This window comes from Panicum virgatum, chromosome 5N, assembly GCF_016808335.1.
Source record: "Panicum virgatum strain AP13 chromosome 5N, P.virgatum_v5, whole genome shotgun sequence".
NCBI classification, from domain to species: domain Eukaryota; kingdom Viridiplantae; phylum Streptophyta; class Magnoliopsida; order Poales; family Poaceae; genus Panicum; species Panicum virgatum.
The window spans coordinates 56,761,277-56,785,399 of record NC_053149.1 but is presented as its reverse complement, the minus strand read 5'-3'; the positions used below and the strand labels follow the sequence as shown (position 1 = coordinate 56,785,399).

General features: G+C 45.6%; 2 protein-coding genes and 1 pseudogene across 5 annotated transcripts; all 3 read left to right on the top strand.

Annotated features, from left to right (window-relative positions):
* The first annotated feature begins 1,240 nt into the window (after nucleotides 1-1,240).
* LOC120676249 lies at nucleotides 1,241-3,334 on the top strand. 2 transcript variants are annotated; one of them, XR_005675741.1, is made up of 2 exons: nucleotides 1,241-2,742; nucleotides 3,014-3,334. XR_005675741.1 is itself a non-coding variant. In XM_039957482.1 (1 exon), exon 1 carries the CDS (start codon nucleotides 1,352-1,354, stop codon nucleotides 2,483-2,485), a length of 1,134 nt encoding a protein of 377 aa, XP_039813416.1. In that variant the 5' UTR covers nucleotides 1,241-1,351; the 3' UTR covers nucleotides 2,486-2,977. The 2 variants fall into 2 exon arrangements, 1 of the variants encoding a protein (XP_039813416.1); XM_039957482.1 differs by lacking the exon at nucleotides 3,014-3,334 and having other exon boundaries at nucleotides 1,241-2,977.
* Nucleotides 3,335-4,070: 736 nt separating this feature from the next.
* LOC120674973 lies at nucleotides 4,071-4,883 on the top strand (annotated as a pseudogene).
* A 10,520-nt stretch (nucleotides 4,884-15,403) lies between these two features.
* LOC120673543 lies at nucleotides 15,404-23,958 on the top strand. 3 transcript variants are annotated; one of them, XM_039954422.1, is made up of 13 exons: nucleotides 15,404-15,556; nucleotides 16,605-17,920; nucleotides 18,259-18,424; nucleotides 18,514-18,637; nucleotides 18,732-18,844; nucleotides 18,929-19,085; nucleotides 19,183-19,541; nucleotides 20,573-20,842; nucleotides 20,970-21,059; nucleotides 21,172-21,432; nucleotides 21,535-21,822; nucleotides 21,955-22,044; nucleotides 22,126-23,958. In XM_039954422.1, exons 2-13 carry the CDS (start codon nucleotides 16,794-16,796, stop codon nucleotides 23,710-23,712), a joined length of 4,632 nt encoding a protein of 1,543 aa, XP_039810356.1. In that variant the 5' UTR covers nucleotides 15,404-15,556; nucleotides 16,605-16,793; the 3' UTR covers nucleotides 23,713-23,958. The 3 variants fall into 3 exon arrangements, with proteins under 3 accessions (XP_039810356.1, XP_039810357.1, XP_039810358.1); XM_039954423.1 differs by having other exon boundaries at nucleotides 15,407-15,556; nucleotides 16,645-17,920; XM_039954424.1 differs by having other exon boundaries at nucleotides 15,407-15,556; nucleotides 16,645-18,424.
* The last annotated feature ends 165 nt before the right edge of the window (nucleotides 23,959-24,123 follow it).

Here is a 24,123-nt window from a genome sequence, read left to right as displayed (position 1 = left end):
ACCCGGTTGTGTTAACTTGCGACACGCAGGCCGCACAAATCATCACATACATCATCACATGACATTGAGGCCATACCATTCACATCACACCCTGCAAAAACAAGTTAGGCGTACGACGTGTTCTACCAAAGTAGCGCTTGGGAAGCCGCTACAGCGAGAAAGCAACGGCGGTCCCGTTGGCCGGTCAGCGGGCGGGGGTCGAGGGGGGAGCCGCCCCCCGCGGGTCTCAGGGCAGCGCCCTGAAAACCTCACGGAATTACACAGATCGCATCTATGGAATCTCTATGAAAATCTCATCAGAGTGATCGCATCACCTCAAATCCGAGCCATTCATAATGCCTCAATTTTCACTAGGTCAATCACCTTGACCGTGCAAACTTTGCACTTGAGAAGACTGCATCTACACATGACCTTGATCTGTTGGTTCAATCTGCTGACTATGCACACAGTTAGTCCCGATGGTGATTCCAGCCGGTAGGGACATGTCGTATGCATAACAGAGAAAGAACACAAACTAATCTTTTGTCACATGCCGCGCAATCAACTCGCTCCAGTTTTAACCCCTTATGACCAATTGATCTAATCAAACCGTGCAAAAGTAATAGATCCAATCTACTACAACAACATATCACCTATATGCAAAAGATCCAGACCAAAAACTACGCAAGATGGCTCTGGTACCACTGTAGGGAAACGGGTAGGCTACGCTAGCATCACTACCGCATAAACCCAAGATACTTGCGAGTAGAAGATCATAGATCGTTACCACTAGATGCGCAGCGCAGCGGAAGAAGTCGCGCGTCGATGTAGAGGAAGTAGTCGATCACGTCCCACGAACCGAGCTCCTCGTACTTGATCCCAGCAGCCGATCAGCGCAGCAGTCGCAGCAGCGCCTCCACGGAGTCCACACGTACGGGGATGAAACGCCGGGCGTCGGTGTGCTAGCACCGCACGCACGGCAAGGGCGGCGGCCGAGAGAGAGGGAGGGGTGGCGGCTAGGGAGGTGGCGCGGCTCAGGTCATCGCCCCCCTAGCCCCTCCCTCATATATATAGGGCGTACTAATGGGCTTCTATCTCATAGGCCCATTAGTAACCCTAATCCCTCTTGTATTAATATCCACTTAGGCCTTTAAACCGTATTGTGATGATGGGCTCTTGGGCATATCACCAACCCTACCACCGGCATAGGCCTGTTTCCGAGCCTGGTCAGCTAAGTCCACATACGGCCCACGCTTCGGCAGTCCGGCCTTTCTCATCGCTTCCCCGAAGAAAAAAAAAACTGGCTTTGTTCCTCTCTCTGCCCCGTCGTCGAGATCTCATTCTCGTGCCGATCTCCATCTCCCACATTCTCATGCCACTCGAGCTGCCCGATTCACCATCCCCGCTGCTGCAGAGAAACAAGCAGCCGGCGGAGCAGATGAGCGAGACGAGTGCTGCCTCGCACCGGCCGAGCAAGCCGTCGCCACCTCCCCACGCTCCGAGACGCTTAGCTCCGATTCCGACCACTCCCCTCGCGTCCGTGGCTCTGCTCTTGCTCGCCGCTGCCGCCGTGTTCCTCTACTCCCAGTCCCAGACCACCGCCCTCTCGTACGAGTCCCGCGGAGAGGTACGGCCCGTCTCCTCCCCGACGGTGGAGACCATCGACGGCGCGCGCGCCATCTGGGAGCTCCCCGCGGCCGCGCCGGCCAGGGCGGTCCTCTTCGTCGCCCACGGCTGCCGCTGCCGACCGGAGAATTTCTGGCCGCCGTCCCCGCGCTGCCCGGCGTGCGTTGGCCTGCCGGAGGACGTCGCCATCACGGACCTCGCGCTGCGGAGGCGGTTCGCGGTACTGGCCGTTGCTAGCGCCGGGGAGTGCTGGTCGCTGGGAAAGGAGGTCAACGGCGCCAAGCGGGTGATCCGGTCCTGGGCCGCGAAGAACGGACTCGAAGGCCTGCCCGTGGCCGCCCTCGGCGCTTCCTCTGGCGGGTACTTCGTCTCCAGGCTCGCGGCCAAGATGAGCCTCGCCGCCGTCGTGATTATGATCGCCGAGGGCGCGTTCGGCAGGACAGCTGGCGCGCCGCCGGCGGTATACCCGCCCACGATGTTCGTCCACATGCCGAAAGACACGCGGAGGGCGGCGCTGTTGGAGAGGAATTCGAAGATGCTGATGCGGAATGGCGTCGAGGTGAAGGAGCTCGAGAGCCTTGAGCTCCCTTTGACGCCGACGCTGCTGTCGGAGAGGATACCTGGGGTGGACCGCGAGCTGTCAGAAAGGATCTGGAAAGTGTTCAGGGAGGAAGGATTCATTGATGAGAAAGAGTATATGAAGGAGGATGGCCGGGCTACGCCATGGAAGGATGCATTGGTGAAAAGAGGGTTCTGGAAGGAGGTGTCTCCGTGGGCAGACCACATCCAGGAGGAGCTGAATCTTGCTTATGGGTACCACGAGATGACGAGCTTACATGCTGACGAGATGTTCGATTGGATTGAGAAACATTTGACATGAAGAGACTATGGTTGATCATTTCAGCATTGTGCGGCTTAGCACGAAACTAAACGTGTTGGAGGATTGAAAGGGAAGCTGCACTGCAGCTCAGGAGTTAATGGGTCACGAATTGGTGAACAGAGAAGATGCACGCAAGACATTGGTTCTAAATTTCTGATAGACTGACCTGATGATGTGAAATATCAAATATGTGCATTGCTTACAGCTGGCTCTTGTGCAACGAATGGGTGAAGAGAAGCATACACAGAGATAGTTCAGTGAGATTTTTCTCTGACCTGTAATATTACTCTCTGTGTCGTCAAGATGAAATTTTCCAAAAATAATTTTCTTATTTGTCTCTGAGTCATCACACTCCAAATGTTGATCTTTGTTATGCATGAAGATATAATCACACTCCGAATGTTGATCTCTGACCTGTAATATGAAGCTCGTGTGCTACTGTCTCTAATGGTCCAAATAAACCTGCATTGATCATTTCATTTTGCAAGGTTACCAATGACCTCAGTAGATATCTTTTGTCATTTTCAGAGCCTCCTCTGTCTTTCCGAAAGACAGTTGCAAGTTGGGTTAAAACTTTTGTGCAATGCTGCCGTTAAAGTTTGGCGAACTATGGCCTCTATACAGGTAGGAGGTCAAGATGTATACTAATGCAGGGAAGAATCTCTATAATCTGTTTATGAAGGGTTGTTTTGCTTTCTCGTTTCCAAAGTTGTATAAGTTCACTCTTGTGGAGCTGAACTGAAACAGTTGTATATTCTGGTTATGTAGTAAATGTCAAAGACTCCAAGTTCCGGAATGATAGCTTATATAATCGTACTGTGCAAACATCAAATATTTAAACTATCTCCTTGATTATATGTTTCATTTCATCCCTTGAGTATTCTGTTTGTCTGATCAGCAGTTCATTGAGCCATTGTTCTAGCGGCATGCCTTCAAGAATAACAGTTTCAGCGGCCACAAGTTGATCACCGCATGTTTGCCACAGAGGATGTGTAGTCTGAAGACGAACAACAAATTTCTGACTGCTCCTCACAAACTTCAGTGCCAATTAGTTTCTGTCGCCAGATGTTCTGCATGCTTAAAATTTAATCCTGCAGCGACATGTATGACCTTTATTTAGCAAATTATAATGGCCCATCAACTGTAAGCACAGGGTTTATGCGTAGAAGTATGGTTTGCTTGGAGGTGTACTCCGATCCATATTGAAAAATATAGTAATCTGCATTCTTCACGCCAGAAAATGGACCCAGCAGATATGTAGAGATGGTACAAGCGAAACTACCTTCCTCGGGTGCCCCGCGTCTGCAGGTGCCCGCCGCGCTGTCCAAGGACGGGAAGAAGATGGATGGGGATGCAGATCGCTCGATTCGGCCCGCGAAGCGGTGACCTCCTGCTGCTGGCTGCAGAGTCATAGCCGTGCATCCCTCTGGGGCCTCCACCTGTGCCTGCCGCCGTCAGCAACCGTATCTCTTCGCCTCCGCGCGCGCCGCGCTCGCACGCTGCCTATATAACCAACCAGCTCCAATCCTCCGCCGCCGTGTATTACCATCTCGACGATCGGCGCCACTCCTCTGTCTCCACGCACTGTACTTGCGGCGCAGTCGATCGAGGGAAGAGAACGGCCATGGGGGCTTCCAAGGCGTGGTCGGCGTGGCTCGCGGCCGTCGTGGGCTTGGCGGCCGCGGTTTCCTCGTCGGAGGCGTACGTCTTCTACGCCGGCGGCCGCGACGGCTGGGTCCTCGACCCCACAGAGAGCTACAACCACTGGGCCGGGCGCAACCGGCCGGTTCCAGGTGAACGACACCATCGGTAACCGCGCCATCTCTATGACTGTAACATGATGAATTGGTCGAGCTTGAAATTAAAGGCACGCGCGTGTTTCTTGCATGGCTCGCAGTGTTTGTGCATGAGGAAGGCGTCAGCTCGGTGCTGCTGGTGACCGAGCAGAACTTCGACACGTGCAGCACGCGCAGCCCGGTCCGGCGGCTGGACGCCGTCGGCGGCGCCGGCAGATCGATGTTCCGGTTCGACCAGTCGGGCCCGTTCTTCTTCATCAGCAGCGACGAGGACCGATGCCGGAAGGCCCAAAAGCTGTACATCATCGTGATGGCTGTTCGCCCGGCCGTGGCAGTGGCCCCAGCACCCAGCTCTTCGCGGTGGACGGCATCCCCGCCGGCGGGCGCTGCGGCGCCCCCGCCGCTGTGGGCCTCGGCGCCCGAGTACGCGGGCGCTCCGCGAATTAGCGCGCTGGACAACTCCGACCATGAGGGCACGTCGCTCACTAGCTAGCACGCTGGGGGCACCGCCGCCTACGGCCGGCGCGCCACGCTCGGTCGACGATGTAATCATCGGCTATGTGGTTGGCGTTGTAGGGGTTTTGGTGCTCTGGATGCTGTAGAAACCAGAAGGTGTTTTTGTCTGTACTGTTCCTTTCACTTCCATCTTAGGGTAGGTAGCGCGGTTGTCGTCCGAGACTGCAAGGTGGTAGTTAGGTAGCAGTTCATGTTAGCAAAAGGACAGAATAAATCGTAGCTAAACAGAAGTTTTCTTGAATGCACAAGGTGACGTGATACGCACAGGAGTGCGTGGAATCAAACGAGATAGAATGTGTCTTCTTCGGCGCCGGCCTTGTTGGCTCCATGCTCGCTGGCAGCTTTTGCCTGGCGGGCGCCGCTGTAAATGGCGATGCAGGCCGTGTTTAGATCCACTCCTAATTTTTTTTAAATGGAACCTTGCTATTTAGAAATACTAAATGAAGTTTATTTACAAATTTTTTTTGCATAGATGGGTTATAAATCGCGAGACGAATCTAATTAGCCTACTCAAATCATGGATTTGAGTAGGCTCATTAGATTCGTCTCGCGATTTAGTACTCCATGCATGTATTCAAACATTCGATGTGAAGTTTTTGGGTGTAAAATTTAAGCATCTACACAGGACCGCAGAAAAACAGATGAATATGCATGGACTAGAAAAAGATATTAAATTACTCTTTATATTCCTCTTCAGGACCAATGAAGAAGATGTTAGGTTGATCTCCACCAGACTTGACCCAACGGCCATGTCTGTGCCCTTGACTCGCGCCCTGATCGAGGGCGTCCAGCCCAAGAAGAGGCTGGTGGGCCCTTTTCGCGCAGCCCCATAAGAAAGAGGTGGGGACCAGCGACACAGGGAATGAGATTCACCGTTGCCGCCACTGTTCACCACATCAAACCCTAGACCGATCAACAGAGAGGGCTGAGAGCGACGGGAAGCGCCACCGGCTCACCGTCCCCACCTGAGCATCACTGCACCACGCCCCTGCGTCACGGCGCCGCCGTCATCCTCTACACCGACCGTCACCGCCACCACTGTCTCCACAACTCCGGCATCCCGCGGCGACAAACACCACCAAGCCGTCTCGGCCACCTCTGCATACCAAGACGGTGACGCGCCATGTAGGTGGCATAGGCAATGAGCAATGTTTTCCTCTGATAGAAAGTGAGTTTTCCGGTTCGATCTACGTTCTAGTCGATCTAGTGTATTTAACAATGGCATCAGAGCCAATCTAGCTATGTAGATCGAGATTGGAAAAGATGATTCGGTCACGAATCGAAAGAAAGAATCCAAATCGATCTCGGATCAAAAAAGCAAACGAACTCCAAACCCCAGTAGGTGTGTTGGATTCTACAGAGAACGTCATTTTGATGCGAATCGAAAGAAACATAGGAAAGAAGAGATCGAACCGATCTCTAACCCTAATCCTAGCCAAGAAAGAGGGGCGGCGGGGCCTATCTGCACGAACCACCACCAGTCATGGCCGCGCTGAAAGGCAACCAGAGCGCCGGCCTGCCGGCGTGCCCCCACCTCCGTGCGGAAAAGTATCGAGGCGCGCGGCCTACCTGGGTCCTGCCGCCGACACAAGAACCGCCGGCCGTCCACCGACGCCGCGCGCAAAGAACAGGTCGGGCCGCCGCTCCTCGGGATCCTTGTCGCCGGAGCGCGCGCGGGCTCGGACACCACAGCAAGGCCGCTCAACGGCGATACGCTCGCTCGAAGGCGAGTGCGCACGCCGAAGAATGGGCCTGCGGCAGCACCGGCACCACCTCCTTCCCCAGCGAGCTCTGCTTGGACCGCCACCTTTGTGGGAGAGAGAAGAACGAGGAGGAGAGCGCGAGAGAGGAAAAGAAAAGGAGATCTAGAGTGGCCGGTCTTGGGACCGGCGATCGGAGCTCGCGACCTGTCGGCGGCGCCACCGGTTCGAACCGGGAAGGAGAGAGGGCGAAATGCCCTAGGGCTTCAGAGTGGGCGCTGGCGTTGCCGATTTTTGTTTCGCCGAAATCGGCGTCTGGCCGTTGCATGAAATCCGACGGCCATAGGTGAACGGGCGGCCACACGGGCCGGCTTTCGGCCCAGGAGGGCGCGAGGGGAACCGCTGCGGCGGGCCGTTTCAGCGGTCCGACCGTTGGCTGTTGGGCCCCGAGCCCAAGAGTAGGCGGCCGAGCCACTAACAGGACTTTTCGGCTGTTGGGCCGTGTGAGCGCTGGACCGAGCGCAGAGTTTTGGGCCATGGGCTATTTCCTCAGTCGGGCCACAAACACAGTAAAGAAAGGAACTCAGTTTTATCCTTTTCAGAAGCATTTCTTTATAGAATTTTGTACGGTTTGACTCTGTAATCAAATTTGAACCAACGGGATAATTTGTTTGGAGGGGAAATCAGTGTACAGAAATATTTAGAAGTTTAATAACTTCCAAAAAGAAAGGAAAAGTTTTTCGCTGGATTAAAGAAATAAAAGTTTTCCGCTACAAAGAAAAAGATTAATATTTCAATTAAGTCGGAACCAACGAGAAGATTTAATTGGAAGAATAGTCTAAAAATCTTAAATGAGTTTTCCCTGTGGGCAAAAGATAGAAAAGCTTCCACTGTTTAAAGTCATAGTTGAGTTTGGTATTATTCTGCCATTTGAAGTCTCAAAGTTGAGCATCACTGGAATCATAAAGATAATTCTCTAGGATGAGAAATTTAAAGTTAATTATGGTATTGTTATTTTCTAACCAATGTTGATGATAATAATATTATAATTTTTATAAGTATTGGTTTAAAGTTTAAAGTATCTGGTAATTTTTTGCCTCAAAGCGATTTTTATACAGAATAGATAAAGAACTGCTCTCAAACTAGAGAAATGTATTTTTTAGTTTGCGCTGCAATAAAGTAGATTATCCTTTAATTAAATTCGAACTAACGGGAGGATTTAATTTTGAGGAGCAGATATATGGTTTTAAAGTTTATTGAGTTTTTCATACGTTAATTCTATTTCTGCCCAATGATGATATGGAATTAATGTAAAAGAAAGATGTTTTACTCTATTTCTGCCCAACGGTGATATAAAATAGACTTATATTGATTATTGTTTTTTTTCGAACAAAGTTTTCTATGTTCTTCTTGAAAAAACAAAAGAAAATGAACTGGGTACTTGTGACTCAGAAAAAAAAAGGTCGTTACATGAGAGAATGTATTCTTTGTAAATAATGGCTTGAAAGGAAAAGTACTCATGGATATTGATCCAAGAAAAGCAGATAGAGCAACAAGAAATCGTTTTGAGAAATGTCTCTTATGTACACTCTATCAAGTAGAATTCATTTTGAGTTCAGTCAAAATTGTAATAATCATGCATGATTAATTTGACCAACGTTGGATTAATCATGTGTGTCATGGAATATTCGGATTTATTTCTGAATTTGATATGAGCCAATCCTGGCATTTATGTCCGGGAAAGGTATGAAGTAATACCCGCATGACGGGGTAAAGTTGGCATAGTGCTAATCCTGCATGGCTGGAGAAAATTGTGATGACTCATGTGCTGGTTTATCCCAAACTAGGAGAAAAGTTTGGAGTAGCTTTGTTATTCTAGAATTGATCGGGCACTTCTATTGTGTCACAGTGATTAAGCACTCAATGAGTTTAAGAAGAATGAAAAGTTACATACGAACCTCAAGATGAAAATGATATGTGAGTGTGACTCGTGAAAGGTCTGAAATAAGGGACTATGTTGAGTCCTTAAAGTGAAATGATGAAAAAGAATTGTAATATGAAATAAAGAACTCTGTTGATTTCTTAAAGTGAAATGAGTAAAAGGTACTCCCATACGAATTAAGAAATAACTTTGTTCTGCATGACTTAATCATGTGGATGAAGTAAGTATAAAAGTTTCCCCATTCGCAAAAGATGTGAAGAGTTTTTGAAATTGTGGCAGAAAAGTTCAAGCCATATTCTGAGGGGGAGAAATATGAGATAGTTATGAAAGATACTCCAATGTAATGTGCATTGAAAGCAAGAGATGATCTATTAAAGAATGAATGTGACCGTTAGGGGGAGTACAACGGTCACTATAATGATACCCCTATATAAAGAAATAGCTAAATTCCAGCATTCATGCTGGACGACCCTCAAAGATAGTAAGATGGTGCTTACATAGCACACATAAAAATTTTAACAGATAGAACACAAACAAAGAGATTTATTGATACGCCATCTTTACAAAAGATGACAAAAATCAGGGGGAGCATGGCATGTAGAGACCTAAGACTTGAAGAGAAGTGGGAATGCGTGTTCACTTCGATGATTCAAGAACAACAAGTTTCTCAAACGTGCTGATGTTGTATACAACCCATTTAGCAAAAAGGAACAACAACAGCCCTATACAAAGTAAAGAAAATCAAATGGAGGTCTATTCCACCTCATTTGAAAAAGTCATAAGAATTCCATGTGTTAAGTTCATGGAAAAAGGAAAGATTCCTAAAAGAGCCATCACAGTATGTTATAATGGACCTACAAAGCGAAATGTGACTCCAGAGGGAATGTTGAAAGATATAAAGTAAGACTTGTGGCAAAAGATACAAAGAGAAGAAAGTTTGGGTTTAAAAAGAGGTTGAGGAGGACAATAGCTATTAAGCAAAGTTAAAGAATGGGAAATTTGATTTCCACTTATTAAATGAAGATAACATCCTACTTTCTAGTGATTGTGTTAATATGCTGTTATAGATAAAGAATTCTTGTCCTCAAGTTTTGATCTCGGTGATGAGTTTTTCATTCTACGAATTGAAACTCATTGGGATAAAAAAAAGGGGTATTATGGTTATCACAAAGGCATACTCAGAAAAGATTCTAAAGAAATGAAATTTGCAAACGAGTAAACATACGACTGTTCCTATCATCAGGGCAATAGGGAATCTTAGTGTTCCAGGAACCAATGTGAGATGGAAATAGTTCCATATGCTTCAGCTGTTGGAAGCTTTATGAGCTCGCAAGTAAAGAATTTACCCTGACATAGTTCGTGTATCCGGGTTATTTTGGCAAAAGTTTAATCCAGATATAGATCACTGGAATGAAATTGAGAATGTCGGCCTCATGCTAAGTTGGAAAGAACAAGTACTCTCAAAGGATTGTGAGTACAAAAGTAGAACTTGTGAAATGTATAGCGAAATTCACAATTATCGTTAACTTTCACACTTGGAGGTTTTGTGTGGAAAAGCTCCAAAATGAAACAGTTATCATAAATGTGAAGCAAAGACATAGTATAGGGACAGGCAAAATGGTTAAGGGAATCAGTGCCCGGTGTTGATAATGGTTGACAACAGCAATAACTATTTAAATAGTTTGCTCTTATGACAACGAGTCAAGTGTGGTGCCAAACACATTGACACAAAATTATACGTTGTAAAGGAGAAAGTCCGGAATCATGATTGAAATGCATTGTGAATATAAATAACAGACAAATGTTTGCGGATCCGCACATTAAAGGCTTACCGCCCAGTGTGTACAGAGAACACACAGTAGACATGGGTTTATGGTATAGCCTATGTTTTCCGGACAATAAAGGGTCCAAAGATAAAGAATCTATTTCAGAACGGAGACATGTATTATAGTTGTTGAATCTATCGGCAACTGTCCGTGATGATGAAATTACTCTATGTGTGATGAAATATGAAAAGAAGTAAAAGTTATAAAGTTGAAAGTATAAGAGGAGATCAAGGGGGAGAATAATAGGTTGATCTCCACCAGACTTACCCAACGGGCATGTCTCCTGATCGGGGGCGTCCAGCCCAAGAAGAGGCTGGTGGGCCCCCGTCGCGCAGCCATATAAAAAGGAGGTGGGGACCAGTAGCACAGGGAATGAGATTCACCGCTGTCGCCACTGTTCACCACCTCAAACCCTAGACCGATCAACAGAGAGGCTGAGAGCGACAGGAAGCGCCACCGGCTCGCCGTCGCCACCTGAGCGTCACTGCACCACGCCCCTGCGTCACGGCGCCGCCGTCATCCTCTACACCGACCGTCGCCGCCGCCACTGTCTCCACGACTCCGGCGTCCCGCGGCGACAAGCACCACCAAGCCGTCTCGGCCACCTCTGCATACCAAGATGGTGACGCGCCATGTAGGTGGCATAGGCCACGAGCAATGTTTTCCTCTGATAGAAAGTGAGTTTTCCGGTTCGATCTACGTTCTAGTCGATCTAGTGTATTTAACAGAAGAAAGTCCGACCGGCGGCGGAAGAAACGCCGCCTTGGTCCTCTACTGCGGGGGTTGCCGCCACTGCCACCCACACCCTAGCGCACTTGGTTTCGATAATGCAATATGGAATGTCTAGGGACTCAGACTCCTCGTCCAATGATGATGAGGACTCATCGTCGCAACAACTCTCTGAAAGCATGGTGGAATCTACATCCTCGCCACACCCCCACAGATTCAGAAGTTATGCCACTCCGGACTAGTTCCTCCCCATGGTGTCAAGTTAACGGGGTAAGGCAAGCTGAGCTTGAGGCTGACCTCCTACAGTCAAATTTTTCTCAGTTCCTCCGGTGTGTGATTACTCCACATCTTCATTTTTTTTTCTTTTGCTATATGCATGTCTCTGGCTCTGTTATAACCTTGATATTTCTCTCCAGTGACAAAACTAAAGCTTTCTAGAGCCAGCTTGAGGTGGATAGAGTTCTGATTGTTGATTTTATGGATCTCCTCGCTAAAAAGTAAGATTTGGCTATTGCTCTTTATAATAAAGAAAATGAGTGGTAATTCTTGTCCGATCATTTTATAAATTTGTATTTGTGAATTAGTAAAATGCCGCTACATTGTTAATTTGACTCGAAATTTGTTGAATTAATGCAGGACCAAGATATGAGAGACCAACTCTATATAGGAACTTAATTCTTTGTTTTTCATAACTTAGTACAACACAAGACTCTGCACTTTTTATTTGGCTACCCTACCAGGACACTACTATACTATATCAACCTTACCACCTTCTACTTGAGATCGCTTATTCTATGGTATGGCAAGGAGGAGGGGAACACCCCTATTTATAAGACTCCATAGCTCATATAGTTTTTGTCATGCGTCCATCTTCTACACACTTCTTTACTAAATATCTAACACTAGAATTTTTCTTATACTTATCTAACCATATAAATATCTAATTCTAGAGTATTTCATATTTCACCAGGAAGCATGGTAACCATCTCTAATCTTCTAGAAGCTTCTCACAATTATGCATTTATACTTCAACATCATGCATAAATCTATGAGTAATTTTTGCATATAAATATGAAATAAAGAAAATTTCTTGTACTGAAGTATGTCTTGGGCTTCATTCCCTCATTACATCATTGACGAAATACTAAGTTTTGTAAATTATGAAGTTAAATTCTAAACTAACAATAAATAAAGACTAATTATAAGATTTAGCTGGCTAAATAACTCTTAATTTAGCGGCTATAGCAGGATATAGCCGGCTATTAGCGAGTTTAGCTTTCTAGAGCTAAGAGATGGATATCCTATCTTTCTCCTCTTCCAATGGCTATAGCGGTGACTATAGCTAGCTATTTAGAACCTTGGTATAAGCATACAATCTCAATGATCGGCACCACTCCTCTATCTGCACATCTCAACGATCGACGTCACTCCCCTGTCTGCACGCACGATACTAGCGGGGCATTTCAAGGTGCTAGTGGTATGAGATCCAGACCAAAACTGCACCAAACTATTTTTATTAAACATGCGGATATAAATCACTCCAAAACACCCCATAGCATGTAAAAACCAAACCACACCACCACATCTAGGCCTGCTAGAAGGTTAGGTTGAAATGGATACTTTGCGCGAAACAGTATGATTATATATAAATGTGGATCCCTCGTTGAGAACCTAACTCTGGAAGTAAAATTTCGCATTCGCACCATAAAATTTTATTAAAATTGACTGAAATTTGTTAAAGACGACTTAGTATGACTGGTAACTATTCTGTGCAAAGCAGTGTGGCTAGGCCTAGACATGAGGCCTCACGCCAAGACCCGAACCTTTAAAATAAAACCTCGCGTTCACACTATTAAAATTTTATCAAAATTAATTGAGATTTATTAAAAATGACTCAGTATGACTGGCAGCTACTCTCTGCAAAGCAACGTGGTTAGAACTACACGTGGGCCCCACATCAAGAACCGGACCCTAAAAATAAAATCTCGTAATCGCACTATAAAATTTAAATTGACTAATTTTTTTTTAAATGACTCAGTATGACTGGCAGTTACTCTATGCAAAATAGTGTGGCAAGACCTACACGTAAACCCGGTAAGAGAGTAGCCGCTCGGTGGTGTTAATATCTCAAACCAAAGCAAACCATTTATCTTGCGAAACCAAATCAAACTGTATTGCTAAAGAAATAATTTCCCATTAATTTAAAGTAGAACTAATAAGAAATACAAACCAATTCAACCGGTTTTGATCCAAGAGTTTTGCTCCGGTGGTCCTTTTCATAAAGATTGCAGGCATATTAAAGCAGCTAACAATTAATTTATTTTTTCTCCTGCTGGGTAATGTTTGGGCCCGGCTTTACTCGTGCCCTAACGAGGCCCAGTCAAAATCCAATAGCCGCTACCCAGGGAGGCGCAAAAGGAGTCCGAGAGATCCGTTCTTCTCGCGGTTTTGCACGTCTTCCTCACTTTCTCCCTCGACATTTTTGCCACATCATGGCGGTGGCGGCGGACAGTGACTGGGATGGCCTCTATACCGTGTCTGCTGCATCGCCACGCTACCTCGACGCCGTCCAGCACCGCCACACCAACCTCACCCTGGTTCAATTTCGTCAGTATCTACAACGTCGGGCATCGCATTTGACAGCGTGCAGAGCTGGAGCGGCGCTCGAGGGGAACCGGGACGGCGTTGACACCATTGTCGCCGCTTTGCCTGCTCCCTCGAATGCCACCATCTCCCCTGCACCCACCACACTGACCCGAATTCGGCGGCGGCGGCGGCGGCGGGCATCCGCATCAACGGCCAGCAGCACTGAGCAACCTTGAATAGCAGCAGCACCTGCTTCACCCCCAATATGTTTTCGTCCAAGGGTTCAGGAGGAGCATTTCTGCGAGCCCGAGTGGAAGGAAGACAGCATCACTTCAGGGCAACGACATTCCATCACAGCTGATAGTGCTAATTTTGCAATGGCTGCGCATGACAGGAACCATTGCTTTGGTCACAATATACTTCTACATCAGCTGTTCGATGTTGAGTCCCTACCAGGGCCTCTACGTTCCGGTGCCGGCAACCCTTCCTTGGCACCTCATTTGACAAGTTGTCCCTGACGATGTCCTGGCCTCCCTCCTCTTCACCGACCGCCGAGCTTCTGTTGATGGTGCAGCTAGAGCACCCGGGTAGGTTTTTCATGATACTTTGACCCAATATATGCCAAACAACTAAATAGGCAGTTCACAGTAGATACAATTTCATTTGCACCCAGTTCAGGAACCTGACTATTTCCATGGGCAACGAATTAGCTATCAGGCTGTGGTTGTTTGCTACCACCCTAGAAGTTATTAACTTTTTGAATCATAATTTACCGTGACTCGTTTCTTTACAGGTCCCAAGACTGGCCAGAAAAGAACAAGGCTCTGCCGTGAACAAAGATATGTTCATCAGCAAGATGTTTCTCCTGGATGCACTACTACAGATCGGACCATTTGTCCCGGTTCCAAAGGGCTATTTGTCCCGGTTTTGGAACCGGGATTCGGCTGCCGGGACAAAAGCCCATGTGGTAGAACCGGGACAAAATGTCCCTCGCGCTAAAAAATCTTTGCGCCCTGCGGGATTCAAACCCAAAACCTATTGCCTAGCGCATGGCTTCCTTGCCAACTCACCTAAGTAGTACATGTGACTTAGTAAAAAAAAACTCTCTTTTAAACTATCACGTGGAGGGGCCTTTTGTCCGGGTTGGTAACACCAACCGGGACAAAAGGGTCCTTTTGTCCCGGGTGAAGCCACCAACCGGGACAAAATGGGATCTTTTGTCCGGGTTGGTACCTCCAACCGGGACAGAAGACCCATGTCCCCCCGCTGGCCCGACTAGCCTTTGAACCCGGGACAAAAGCCACCTATTGTCCCGGGCCCAAAAACAATCGGGACAAATGGCCTAGAACAAAAGTCTATTCTGTAGTAGTGATGACTACGTCATCATCGTGGATGACTAAGTACTGGATTTCTGCAATAAATATTGTGCATCCCAGATGTAACCAAATCTAATAAATTATTAGATAATTTTAGTAATAACTATTACATATGACTACTGATGGCTCCTTTTAATAAACATGATTCAACAATACTATAAATATTCTGTTTAATAAATTCAAAGTCAGTTTGTTCAGTAATTTGATTGTTAATCTCAAAAAAATAATTTGATTGTTAGTTATAGATTGAATACTAAATATAAAGTTTAAAATGACACTTTCGTATTTGATGTACTTATAGATATATTTTCAAAAGCATGGTAATTTGATTTTTAAGGACAAAATTAATAGTTACCGAGCCAGCGGGCACACGTTGTCGGTGGGGGGCCTTTGGGCCTGACGACTACCCGCGGATCCAGCCCAGGTGCCGAACAAAGCCTTCCCGAAGAGGCGATAAGCAAGCACAAGCGAGAGCGCCGCTGACCGTGAGAAAGAGTGAGAGACCATCGCATTTTCCAGTTTTCCTCCACGCAACGAGAGGCTGGTGGTGGAAGCTGCGAAATCGCCGGGAGAGGACTCTGCGGTGCCGGCTGCGGCGAGGTGAGTGGACCCCCACCCCAGCGCCGCCGCCTCCTCCACCGCTCCAATATCCCCTGCCCGTGCGCGTGCGCTCCACACCGTCGTGACCTCGCGCTCCCCACTTGTGGCTTTGTCCAGCTATGCCAGCCATGGCCTGGATCGCCGCTAGCCCGAGCTTGCCTAGTACCTACCGCCCCAGCGAGAGGGCCGCGATCTCCTCGCCCCACGGCTTGCCGACGACCGATCTGCCCCGCGTGGTACCCTAGGCTCTTGCTTGCTCGCAAGTGCTCTGCTCGCCTTTTCCTTCTCTGAGCAGCCAAATTGTAGCTGCTGCTCCTGGCCACGCCGAGTTCCTCATCACACCCAGCCGAACTTCCGCCTGCATGGCCAACTAGAAGTGTAGAAGGCGTATGGTGCTCCAGATCTCTACAGGTGGCCAGGTGGGGGATGGGTCTTGCTAAGCTGGTTTGTTGTGCGAAACTTGGAATTGAGAGGGGGGTGGGGGTGGCTTACTTCTTATGGGATGCAGTGTGACAATGACACTCATCCTGCCAATGTATGGTGTGACATGCACCAGATCTACTGTATAAAAATCGTCCGTGCATGCTGATGGACTTTTTATACCCCAAACCTCTAATGTACAACTGTACCAGCGCAATTAGTATTCTGATCAAGAAATGGAACTGGCTTATCTTTGAACTGAGTTTTTATTACATTAGCACATCATATTCGTGACATAAAGAATACAACATATCACACTAGTATATTATATTGAGATGAGTATGTACAGCTGCTGTGCTTCATATATTTAGTTTGAAACTGACTTGTATATCTGCGGGTTGCATTGTCTATTTGTTGAATCCCACGCTGCCTTGCATTCTTTCATTCATTTTTCCTCCTCTCAAACCAGTTTAAGTTGAAGTGTTGAACTCTTATGTAAGCCATGAGGGAAACAATAGTTCTTTTCAAAAAAGGACCGAGGAACATATGCATTAACACATGAACAATTGCATTTTAACATCTGTTGGAGCTGTCAATATGCACATTCATGTTTTTTTAATTGCTGTAGGTCCTGGAAAATTTATTTTGACTGGATAACTTGTTTACAGAGGCTTCATGGAGATTCCAATGGTCTAGCATTTCCTGTGGAGGATGTTCATTTGTATTTATCATTTACTTACAGTATTGTTCAGGGCAATGATGATATCGGGAACACTGCAGCCTCTGCATGTGAGTCAGCTGTAGATAAACAATAGAAATGGGAAGGAAAGGCTCAGAAGTGTCAGCAAATAAAAGGTATCCCTTGAGATCTGCGCATAGTAGTGGCAGAGTTCTTCGCTCTGCCTCAACCAAGGATAATAAGGCATGTAGTGAGCCTCCAAATGATAGTGCTGCAGCCCAATCAGCTGTGAGAAAAAGAAGAAATGGCAGTCCGTCAGCCAGTCCCAACAACAGTGTCAGGGTGCTTCACTCTGCGTCAAAAAATAAGGATGATGCATGTAGCGAGCCTTTAAATGACCGGACCACTGCTAAGGCAGCTGCAAATAAAAGAAAAAATGCCAGTCCCTCCCAGGTGGGAAGTACCACTAACACTGTCAGGGTGCTTCGCTCAGCGTTAAAAAGTAAAGACGAGGTATGTAGCGAGCCTATAACTAACAGGACTGCTGGTGAGCCAGCTGCAAATAACAGAAAAAATGTCAGTCCCTCGAAGCTGAGAAGTCCCAGTAACAGTGTCAGGGTGCTTCGATCTGCCTCAAAATATAAGGAGGAGACATATACTGAGCCTTTAAATGATAGTACTGCTGTTGAACCAGCTGCAAATAGGAGGAAAATTGCCAGTTCCTCAAAGGTGGGAAGTCCCAATAACACTGTCAGAGTGCTTCGCTCTGCTTTAAAAAATAAGAATGAGGCATGTAGTGAACCTTTAAATGATAGTACTGTTGGCCAACCAACTGTGAAAAGAAGAAAAACTGGTAGTCCCTTGAAGGTGGCAAGCCCGGTTAGCAGTGCCAGGGTGCTTCGCTCTACCTCAGTAAGGAAGAATGAGGCATGCAATGAGCCTTTAAATGATAGTACTGCTGCTCAACCTGCTGCAGGGAAAAGAAAAGGTGAGACACTTTTAAACACAGATAGTCCGAAGGTTGATGTCAGGGTGCTTCGCTCTGCCTCAGGAAAGAAGAACGAGGCATGTAGTGAGCCTATAAATGATAGTACCTCTGCCCATAAAGCTGTGAGAAAAAGGAAAGGTTGCAGACCCTTGAACGATCGCAGTCCCAAGAAGGAATATGTAAAAATTTGTCAAAGAGTTAGATATATATTGAATCGAATGAACTATCAACAAAGCTTTATTCAGGCTTATGCAAGTGAAGGTTGGAAAGGTCAAAGGTTTGTCATTCTAATCATTATGTTTCATATCACCTACTCAGCTCCATCTCGTGCATTTTTCTATTTGTTTCACTCGAAGTTGATTTTCCTTTTCATTTGTAACTTTTATGCCATATGTACTGAAATTTTTTGTTAGGGTTGTATGGCAATAGAACAGATCTTGAATCTTGGTTACATACTGGCTGCAATGCATGTACCTTATTTGTCTAAAATATTTACAAAATATCTTGCACTGCTCCTCCTCATTCATGTTCCACTATGTATTTCTATAACTCTGCCAATAGTATATAATTATGTCTTTTCGTCATGTGCTGTGTTGATGATACATAACCACACAGTTTGGAAAAAATAAGACCTGAGAAGGAGCTTGAACGAGCCAAGGAAGAAATCCTACAATGCAAGTTAAGAATCCGGGAAGCTTTTCGGAATATGGACGCAATTTTATCTGAGGGGAAGCTTGAAGAGTCTTTATTTGATTCTGCAGGAGAAATTTTCAGTGAAGATGTAAGCTGTTGCATTTAATTCGTGATATCACTATTCTTATTTAACCCTGATTGTCAAACTAGGCAGAGATAATTTGTTTCATCTTTCAGATTTTTTGTGCCATATGTGGTTCAAAGGATGTTACTTTACAAAACGACATCATTCTTTGTGATGGAGCCTGCGACAGAGGGTTCCACCAGAACTGTTTGAAGCCTCCTTTGCTAACTGAAGATAGTAATATCCATTGCTAATCCATCCTCCTCTGGTTTCCTTATATTGCCAAAACTTCATTGCATTTGTTGCTCATTTGTAATGGTTTTATTTGTAGTACCTCCGGGGGACGAAGGATGGCTGTGCCCTGCATGCGTGTGCAAAGCAAACTCTATAGATGCACTAAATGAACTCCAAGGAAGCAAACTCTCTATTCATGACTCATGGGAGGTAAAAACCTACAAATTACCTGTACAGCAAAGATAAATAAAGGTAGATTACATTCCAATATGATGCTACTTTCAATCGCTACAGAAAGTTTTTCCTGAGGCTGCTTCACTAGCAAATGGTTCTAAACAAGTTGGCTCTTCTGATCTGCCACCGGATCGTATAGATCACAATGATTACAATCCTGCATTGGCTGAAGGGCACATGAATCAAGACAAGTTTTCTGCAGGGGATGATGACAAAGGTCAGATTCTGATTTTCTCATATTTCATCACTTTGTTTGAACATTCTTAACCTTTTAAAAACATAATGTCTGTTTCTTCCAATATTTGCAAGTACAGTGGATGACCTAGGCTTGCCTTCGGAGGATTCAGAGGATGATGACTTTGATCCAGCAGGTCCAGATTCTAGCGAAGACCAAAAAAATGAATTGAACTCAGAAGAATCAGATTTCACATCCGACTCTGATTATTTTTGTGCTGAGATTGCTAAATCTTGCGGCCAGGATGAAGTCTTGGCATCTCCATTATTAGATGTGATAAACCATACTGATAGAATGAAAACCAGGGCTGTTGATACCCACTCAAATGAAGAAACCTCCAATCGTACATTTGCAGACATGGAGCTTGATCAAGGCATGGTGCTACCAATTTTGAGTAGGCGGCAGGTTCAACGGTTGGATTACAAAAAACTATATGATGTATGTCATTCTCTCACATTTTCCCCTTACCATCAGTACATTTTTTCTGTACCCAGTGTTTCCTACTTCTTGTTAAATCCTAAACATGAAAGGCTTAAGCAATTTTGAGTAGGCGGCAGGTTGACGGTTGGATTACAAAAAACTATATGATGTATGCCATTCTCTCACATTTCCCCCTTACCATCAGTACATGTTTTTCTGTACCCAGTGTTTCCTACCTTTTTTAAATCCTAAACATGAAAGGCTTAAGTCCTAATTTGATAAGATAAGAGACAGCAAACACATGTAGCCCCATTTCCTCCAGAGCACCTAGTCTTGTTCCATGGTTGAATGTAGTCAAATTAGAAAAAGATGCAAAAGGTTAGGAAAAAGCAACCTTGGTCTGTTTGCCATATACGACCCAAATCTGTTTTTCTTCCTTCCCATTTCCATTAATCTTTTTCTCCTGCGTTAGCAGCAAGAGTACAAGTCAATGTGTCTGACAAAAGAGAAATCGAATGGCGTCTGCCTCTGGTGGGCACTGTGGTGTGTATGTGGTGTTGTATGAGTCATCTTGGACTCTTTACCTCCTTAATTTAATGATGTGCTGTTCTCCTGCGCATTTGAGAAAAGCAGATTATTTCTAGCTCATCATGCCATTTTTATTAATGATAACTTCAATTTTCTCTAGGCCTGCAGGTCTACAAACAGTAAGATGCAGCCCCTATCTTATGTTGTACACAGGGTGAATATGTTTGCATATCATTAAGAAAAAAGGCCTTCAACTAAAACTAGGCCATGCTGTCAAGTGGCACCAAAATAAACAAATAAATAGCAGGGTAAAAAGCAAAAAAAAAAGAAGAAATATTAATATTAGCAATAAGAACACTCAATAGAAGAACAATTTTCTTTGTCAATGGACCATCTCACTTTCACCTTTAGTGAAGCAATCAATACACAACTTCCACCAAAACCACATTACACACTAAAACATATTATTGCATGCATGACCTGACCTTACTCCTCCATTTATTTCATGTGGCAATTTAAAGGAGGCATATGGAAAAGAATCATCTGGATCAAGTGATGATGAAGAGTGGTCTGGGAAAGAACTATTAGAAAGCAGCGGAACAGATTCACATGGTGAGCAACTTCATCCTGAGAAACGATGCTCTAGAAGAGCACCAGCTCGGCAACAGAATAATGAACATACCCCACAGAGGGAGCGGCTTCATGGTTCTGAAAGTGTGCAGCAAACTGAAGTTCTTCGCTCCAATGGCAGCAGTAGCACAGGACGGAAGTTTGGTCCTATAGTTACCCAGGTATAGAATATTTAAATATCTCCTTTGGTTTAGCCGTCTAGATTTTTCCCACGCTACTTTGTGCAGACAAGTTGAACAAACTGATTGTAACATCAACTATGGCATTGACACTAGATTTCTATTACAGAAATTGAAGGTGCATTTTGATGAAGATCCATATCCTAGTCGCGCAACTAAAGAAAATCTGGCACAAGAACTAGGATTGACATTCAATCAGGTACTGACTTCTGCAATTCTGCATTTATTCTTCCTCCCGCAAGAATTCCTGCTGTGTTCTTGTTGGAGCTGTAGTTATATTTCCCCTGCCTTAATAGAGTTTCCATTAACAGGTCTGCAGATGGTTCTCTAGTACTCGTCATTATTCAAGGGTTGCTTCTGCCAAAAAAGAAAAACATCTGGACAACCATACTAGTGAGAATAATGATAGCACAAATGTGGATAGCATGCAAATGAGAGAACCCAGTGCTGGGGTGATGGAAAAGTTGACTGTGGATAGAAATGCCATTGTTCCTGAGAAACCGATGGTGCAGAATAATCTTAACCAATGTAACAAAAAAGATATGCCCCTTTCTGGAACAGAAATTGAGATGGTATGTTTTGATTTTGCCTGTATTTATTTTGAAACTATAAAATTGAGATGGCTTTGTTCATCTCCTCCTTTCTTTCTTTTTTTTTTGTATGCTATCCTTAAGGACTCGTATGGACAAGAATCATCTGACTCGAGTGATGAAGAGTGGTCTGCATTTAGCACACCACGGAAAGCAAGATTGCATGACAACGAAACGGCATCACCTGCTGAGTCACTTCATCCTGCAAAACGGTGTTCTAGAAGAGCACCAGCTAGGGGGCAGAATAATGAACATACTCCTCAGAGCGAGCAGCGGCATGGTTCTGCAAGTGAGCAGCAAACTGATGTTCTTTGCTCCAATAGCAGTGGTAGCAAAGTCTCCAAATATCATTTTGGCCCTATAGTTAATCAGGTATAGAATGCATATCTCCTTTTAGTTCATTTAGTTATCCATGTTTTCCTCGGAACCACTTTCCACTAACAAGTCGGTCCAATTAATTGTAACCTAATATAGATACATCATTGACACTGCTTATTTCTGCAGAAGCTGAAGGCACATTTTGAAAAAGATCCATATCCTAGTCGTTCAACAAAAGAGAGTCTGGCACAAGAGTTAGGACTGACATTTAATCAGGTACTTAGTACCTGCCGCTCTGAAGGATTTTGTGATGCATGTTAATTGGGTTTCTCGTCTTATTTTAGTTTCCTCTAACAGGTCACTAAATGGTTTTCTGCTATCCGTCATTATTCAAGAGGTGCTGCTGCCAAGAACAAAAAACATCCGGGAAAAAATACTACCGTGAATGATAATAGAACAACTTTTGATGGCGTACAAATAAGAGAAGGGTCGGTGGAAAAACCATCTGCAGATATAAATGACATTATTTCTGAAAAATTGATGGTCCAAATTAATCTCAATGAAGGTATAGAAGAAGATATACCACCCAGTCAATATGCCAGGTGTGAAGAGAGAGCGACTATGACTCCCACTACCATCTCAAGGGAAGTTGGCCCGCCGGGATATGGGCCTGGAGAAAACTTTCTTCAGATCGGTTCAAGGAATACTTGTGAGCAGAATGTGATAACGACTCCTACTCCAATCTTAAGAGTTGACCCACCAGGATATGTGCGTGGAGAAAACCAGGGCAATGGCGCTCCATGGAATTCGAGTTGTGAGCAAAATATGTTTATGAGTTCTGCAACCATCTCAAGAGAAGTTGGTCCTCCAGGATATGGACCTGAGCAAAATCAAGGCAATGGCATTTCGTGGAGTATGAGCTGCGAGCAAGGAGTGTCAATGAGTTATACAACCATCTCAAGAGAAGCTGGTCCACCAGGATATGGCTCTGGAGAAAACCAGGGCAGTGGCACTTCATGGAATACAAGCTGTGAGCGGGGAATGTTTACTAGTCCTGCCATCATCTCAAGAGAAGTCGGTCCGCCAGGATATGGGCCTGGAGAAAACCAGGGTAATAGCACTTCACCTAATACGAGCTGTGAGTTGAGAATGTTTACAAGTCCTATGGCCATCTCCAGAGAGGTCAGCCTACCAGGGTGTGAACCTGGAGAAAACCAGAACAATGGCACTTCATGGAATATGAGCTACAAGAAGGGAGTGTTCATGAGTCCTACAGCCTCAAGAGAAGTCGGTCCTCCAGGATTTGGGCCTGGAGAAAACCAGAGCAGTGGCACTTCGTGGAATATGAGATGCGAGCAGAGAATGTATAGGAGCCCTACGGCCATCTCAACAGAAGTCGGACCACCAGGATATGGGGGAGAAAATCAAGGCAATGGTGGTTCTTGGAGTATGAGTTACGAGCATGGAGTGTTTGCGAGCCCTACAGCCATCTCAAGAGAAGTCGGTCCTCCAGGATATGGGCCTGGAGAAAATCAGGGCAATACTACTACGTGGATTACAAGCGGCAAGCAGAGAATGTTTACTAGTCCTACGACTGTCTCCAGCGAAGGTGGCCTGCCAGGATATAGCATCGTAGAAAACCATGGAACTGGTGGTTCAAGGAATATAGACTTGGAGCAGAGAGTGGTTGCAACTCCTGCCACCATCTCAAGAGAAGTCTTTCCACCAGGATACGACTTGGAGCAGAGAGTGGTTGCAACTCCTGCCACCATCTCAAAAGAAGTCTTTCCACCAGAATACGGGCCTGGAGAAAACCAGGGCAGTGGTGCTTCAGGGAGTGTCAGAATCCCAGAAGGTAGATCTGCAGAGAAGTTTGGATTTTCAGATGAGGCTCGGAAGAAGGCCATACAACGGGAGCTGAGGCGGCGGCAGAAGTTCAGGTGATGCTCATGATGGGAACAATCTGATGCAGAACAACAAGTCTTGACACCGAATCACTTAAAAACTGCAGGTCCGGTCTTGATGGCTAAATGAGTGACGACCTTTTAGTTGTAGAGAAGCAAAACCCTTGTTTTGATGTTGTAGAAGTTCCGAATGTTCCTTTTAGAGGCTTGCTTGGTTTCATGGTTTGTAAAGAATTTTCTTATGAGACCTGAAGTATCTAACGTGCTGTGAATATTGTGCGGTTTCCTTTGCGGTGCCAGGGGTGTCGCGGTAGCTGCAGCATATGGCGTGGGGCTGGCATTCTATCTGGGTTGTGAATAACATCCACCATTGCATTTGCCCTTAAATCTGAAATTAGGGTTATGCAGTCATGAACCTGGACGGCTGGATGGGAAGTGGAGTGCCTGGAAC